At 42.9% G+C, this 6112-nt stretch overlaps 1 protein-coding gene across 1 annotated transcript; it reads left to right on the top strand.

Annotated features, from left to right (window-relative positions):
- The first annotated feature begins 1565 nt into the window (after window positions 1-1565).
- Window positions 1566-5256, top strand: LOC115145971 (PAK4-inhibitor inka1-like). Its single transcript, XM_029687699.2, has 3 exons — window positions 1566-1731; window positions 1835-1872; window positions 4150-5256. Exons 2-3 carry the CDS (start codon window positions 1870-1872, stop codon window positions 5122-5124), a joined length of 978 nt encoding a protein of 325 aa, XP_029543559.1. The 5' UTR covers window positions 1566-1731; window positions 1835-1869; the 3' UTR covers window positions 5125-5256.
- Window positions 5257-6112: the final 856 nt, after the last annotated feature.

Genomic DNA, 6112 nt, shown 5'->3' with positions numbered 1-6112 from the left:
CATTTCGATCGGTCATAATGCAGTAATGGCCACAAACCCATTCAAAAGAAGTGGAACAGTGTAATTACTTAGGCCTAATGCATTTAAAGAAAACAGCCATAATTGATCCAAAATGTAGATGCAGTGTCATTTACAGCTGCTATTACACACATGAAAACGTTTATAATTGAAGTGTGCAGTTGTTAATGGACATTTTTTCAGAGACATTAAATGATAATGATGGACCCTTTTATAGAAAGTAGTGGCCCTTTTCATAAAAACACATCCAAAAGACCCTAAAAGCATCTTGTGAATTACTTAATTAAAACATGGCACATCATTATAAAATCAGCCCCATGGACATTACAAGATGTCATTGAGGTAGCTGGGGCTGGTTTTAGTACATTAGAATAAGCATTAGAGGATGGAATTGTCAGGCATCTGGAGAACTAGGTTATACATTGGATTTTGCACCATATGAAAAAATATGTGTGGACTAAATGTGTTGAACTACTCACTTCTAGAAAAAGGATAAGTTGTAGAAGCAGGTTGAGACATGTCACAGGAATATGATGCACCTACACAGACCTGGTCACATCATGGTTGAGGAGAGGAAAACATCTGCACATGAATAGTAGACCATCAAATTTGGATTCGTCCAATTAACAGTGAACCTTCACACTGACATGAATAACAATACATGAGACAATGGTGCAAATGGGTGACGACCCATTGACTGTAGGTGATTATCACCTGCTCAGTGGCTTTCAGCATATATCTCACTAGATGGCGACAAATGTGGCCCTATACATTTCTATCCCTCTGGCAGCCCCCGTGCTTTAATTTTCAAACATTTAATTAATCTGTAATTTCAATCATTTCAGTCGTGTTTGTGCGCAATATACTTAAAGCACTTAGCTATGTGTTTAATGTACTTAGACTATAGATTACATTCCGTTGGATCCTCCACAACATATAGGCCAGATTTGACATTTATTTTAGGGCTGATTAAATTTTTTACCAGCGAATTGTGTTCCAGTTGCTGGAATACCGTAAAAGCACAATGCAGCCTCACATACTTTAAAGATTGAACAGTTTCCCATTTGGGATTGCTGGTTCCACAGGGGTCTTCCATAGAATAATCGTCGTGACAAATTGAACTCGTGACCTCAGAGACGCCCGAAGAATTTCTCAACCTATATTTATAGTAGGGGTAAAATAAAAAAACGGCATGTTTAGTACCAAAACATGACACAAATATTTATACACATCTGTCATTGATAAAAACATTGTTTTAGTAAATGCATAGGCTCCATTTTTATGACAAAGTTTTTTTTTTTTATGTCGTAAACATAGTTCCACTTTGACATTATGGGGTAGTGTGTGTAGAACAGTGACACAAAGTCCATTTTAAATTAAATGTAGGCCACCGATGACAAGCGCATGATGTGTGAATGTCTAGAAGATTATGATACAGATGTGTGTAGCAAAGAGGTGGCGACTAGCTAGCTATTCACTTGATCAGATTTTAAACTCTGATTGGCTGCTTCACTGCTTCAGAGATGCGACGCTCTATAACTGGCTGGAGAGCGCACGCTGGAGAAAACGAAACAGATAAAATCACTACAACTTCACCGTGCGCCTTCAGTCACGAGGATTCATACCAACAGCTGTGCGCAAAATTTACTTTATGGGAAGACATCAACCCTTTAGGGATTAATGTCAAACTGGATTCAACGTGCCATATCAAATGTGAGTATCAACAGACTAATTATACAATTCTGAAGGAGTTTGCTCTTACTATACTTCTAGACTAAAACGTACAGAAATTCATCTCCTCTTTTTTCTATTTTAGGAGTTAATTGTCACGGTGATGCTAAAATAAATAAAATGGTAAGTATTTTTCCCTTCTGTAACCTAAGCATAGATTATCATGCAATACAGTACATTAGTGGACAATGGCATCTTATTTGTTTTATGCACAGTCTTATCAAATTGACATTATTCTGTGCGTAAAACGACAATTAATTAGATAAACTACAGGCCTGCCACATTTTAAATTAAATAGGCGCAATGAATTTATAAACGCTAAAATGAACTGTCAGTCCCTGAAATAATGGCGTTATACACCAGCATACGGGGACACCATCTGCAGGGCAACGCTCTGTCCACAGACGACGTTGTCCCGCATAATGACTATAGATGCCCATGCCCAAATGCCTCAGCTGAGTGGTGCTATCCGCTGCAGGCTATGCCATGTGTCGGGTAAACAAAGAAATAGCAGTTTGTAAATGTGTTCTAAATTTAGGAAGCATATGGTTGTTTAATTTGCTAGAGATGATTTAAATGTTCTCTGTATGGAAAGGGCTCCATCATCATTTCCTTCCTTGTTGTATTTAACTTTACTCTTGAACGTAGATATGGTGTTTAATCACTTTGTCCTTTTTGGACACATGTTTTTGCATCCCTGCAGGAAGTTTATGATACTATAGCTAAATTATAATGTTTCATCTAAGTCAGACTTTTATAGGCAGTGGTGTGTCTTTATGAGAGTACCACACAACCTGTGTTGTGGCTGCGGACTCCAGTTCCTGTTGCATCTAATAGTGTTGTCATGAGAGCAAACAGAGGCTGAAGGTCTTGGCACATTAACCTGTGTCTCAGAGGGCTTTATGTCTCTCCTCCTCTGGTCTGCTAAACATTTCTCACCTCATTGTCAGATCAGCCCCCCCCCCCAATAAAGGGCTTGAAGGTGAAGGTCACATGCCATCATGACAATTGTAATGCCATTTGGTACTGTCATATGGTATTATCACTGACATGAAAAAGAGTTAATGGATCCTCTCAATGTTTTATTTTTAACTAACAGTTACAATCTCTTCCAGGGCCATATGATTTACTCTTCGATCCCACTTTTTAAGTATCAGTGTGTGTGTTTTGTTGTGTATGTTTTATAGCCCACCTTTTTCCTTTAGAGGTAACGTTGTGTGGTTCACACACTTTTATGCTCGGTCAACCCTGTTTGATTTGGAGTGTAAGCCGACGCTGCTCACTGGTTGGTTTGGACCAATCAGAGTGGGTCCCTGTGAATCAGAGGGAGAGGAAATTAGAGCATATGGTCTTTAGTATGTCACAGCTGACTTTCATATGCAGGCACACAGCACTCTTAAGGAGACACACACCATTATACCTACATCCTGTGCCTTGAACTACATCAGAGAAACCTCAATCCCCCTACAGATCCCCCTACAGATCCCCCTACAGATCCCCATACAGATCCCCCTACAGATCCCCCTACAGATCCCCCTGCAGATCCCCCTGCAGATCCCCCTACAGATCCCCCTACAGATCCCCCTGCAGATCCCCCTGCAGATCCCCCTACAGATCCCCCTACAGATCCCCCTACAGATCCCCCTGCAGATCCCCCTACAGATCCCCTACAGATCCCCCTACAGATCCCCTACAGATCCCCCTGCAGATCCCCCTGCAGAAAAGTAGCCATCATTTCCATAAGACTTCAGCCTTTATATTGCAGTGTTAGGAAGAAGGGAGACTTGTTGTTTAATATTGTTAAAATAAAACCTCAAATACATTATGCTGTGGGCGGATGATGGTTGTGTTACACACATTTAGGCACAGGTGTGGTGAAGTAAATGAACGTACAGTAGGTGTGGTGGGAGGTAACTTTGATATTACATTTGGTGTGGGTGGATCTATATGAAAACTGCTCAAGTGTGGTGTGAGACAGCAGGACAGGTAGGGCCATTTTTATTGTGGCTGTGCGTTGCTGTGAAAGTTCAACATTAGAGAAGAGGTGTAGCTCTTTCATACAGTTGAAACGTAGCAGCAGTCACCCAATCAGCAAGTCTGAGCCTGTCCGACAGAGCCGGTCTCTATTATAGTCACCAACAAATGCAGTGTGCTTATTAGAAAGAGTTCACCAGACTTCATAAAGAATGTTCAGTCTATCAAACATCTGCTGCAGGCTGGACATGATTTACAACATGCATTATATCATTTTGTATTCACCGGCTTAATAAAAAATATTTGCAACAACAAAAGAATAGCACTCAACCACTGACTTTGTTTTCTTTAAGTGAACATAGTAATGTGTCATAGTGTGTGTGTACCAGCCTGTGTCTGACTCTGTGTACTCTCTGTCCCTCCCAGCTGTGTCTGCGTGACTCTGGATGCTGCCTGCGGGACCAGATGCACTACATGATGAGGTCCCTGCAGGACCTGAAGCACTTTAGAAGGACCTGCCCTGCTGCTGCCCCTGCAATCACCCCTGCCCACCGCTCTGCAGTGGCACGAGCCTGCTATCAGAGGGCACTTCAGCTGGAGCGCCGTACCCGTCTGCGCATCTCTGACGCTAGTACGGCCAGCACCTATGACTCAGCCTGCTGTCTGGCCAGTCCACTGGAGGAGGAGGAGGATGCAGGCAGCCGGCTGGGTCTGGGCCTTGGCCTGGGTCTGACCTCCCCCAGTAGTGAGAAAAGTCTGGAGTTTGACTCTGGCTACTCTGAGGCCTCCTGGCAGGACGAGGGCGTGGTTCTCAGGAGGACCAGGAATGTACGGGTGTCCTCCTCTGCCTGCCTCCGCACCAACCTGGCCCCCAGTGGCCGGGTCCGACCCAAATCCACATCAGACGCATCCCTGGAGAGTTGGACCTCATTCGAGGCCAATGACCCTGAGGACTGGACCACATCGCTGCTGACGCGGGGACGGAACAGACAACCTCTGGTACTGGGGGACAACAGCTTTGCTGACCTCATACAGAACTGGATGGACCTACCGGACTTCCCCGAACCAGCAGAACTGAAGCCCAGCTCTGGGTGCAGACTGGCTCGAGGCTTCTTGGTCAACATGAGGCGGAAAATAGCTGGCATGTCAAAGAGTGTAGAGGAGAGGGTGAGGATGAGGTCCTCAGATTCTTCTTCTCGTGTGAGTCGGACAGCTATGGCCCCCAAACGACTCTCCTGCCCCCTAGGGGTGCAGGCCCCTGCCCCGCGCCAGTCCCCCTTCTTCCACCAGTCCCACTCTGGCCTTCATGATCTAGACACAGACTTCTATCAATTCACTGCCCTCATGCAGACTGGCAGCAGACAGCCTATTATCTGTAATGACATCATTGGCTACATCTGACTCCAGGTCAGCCACTAACAGACTCTCATTCTGAACAATAGACAATGTTTCACAATATTTTTACAAATGTTATCACTATGTTCTGACTATAAGCTGCCAAAAATAAAACATTGTATTATTTGAAATTGGAAATATTTGTTGTGTCATTAGCTATGTTTCCATGAACTTTTCCATCGATTTTTTTCCATAGAAAATACATTGCCTTCAGAAAGTATTCATATCCCTTTGACTTACAGTGGATGAAAGACAAAGTGAAAACATGTATTTACATTTTTGTGCAATTTACTGAAAATGAAATGCAGAAATATCTCATTTACATAAGTATTCACAACCCTGAGTCAATAATTTGTTGAAGCTGTGAGTTTTTCTGGGTAAGTCTCTAAGTCACCTGGATTGTGCAACATTTGCCCAAATATTAATTTTAAGCTCTGTCAAATTGGTTGTTGATCATCGCTAGACAACCATTTTCAGGTCTTGCCATAGATTTTTCAAGTATATTTAAGTAAAAACTTTAACTCGGCCACTCAGGAACATTCACTGTCTTCTTGGTAAGCAACTCCAGTGTAGACTTGGCCTTGTGTTTAAGGTTATCCTGCTGGAAGGTGAATCCTCTCCCGCAACGGAGTTAGGAAGGACGCCTGTATCTTTGTAGTGACTGGGTGTAATACACCATCCCAAGTGTAATTAATAACTTCACTATGCTCAAAATATTCTATGTCTTTTTTAAACTTTTTTTTTACCCATCTACCAATAGGTGCCCTTCTTTGCGAGGCATTGGAAACCCCCCATGGTCTTTGTGGTTGAACGTGTGTTTGAATTCACTGCTCGACTGGGGGACTTTACAGATGTGTATGTGTGGGGTACAGAAATGAGGTAGTCATTCAAAAATCATTTTAAACACTGTTATTGCACACAGAGTCAATGCAACTTATTACTTAACTGTAACAGTATAGCTTCCATCCCTCTCCTCGTCCCAGGGACCCTCTGC

This window comes from Oncorhynchus nerka, linkage group LG2, assembly GCF_034236695.1.
Source record: "Oncorhynchus nerka isolate Pitt River linkage group LG2, Oner_Uvic_2.0, whole genome shotgun sequence".
Lineage (NCBI taxonomy): Eukaryota > Metazoa > Chordata > Actinopteri > Salmoniformes > Salmonidae > Oncorhynchus > Oncorhynchus nerka.
This window is presented reverse-complemented; position numbering and strand designations above follow the sequence as displayed.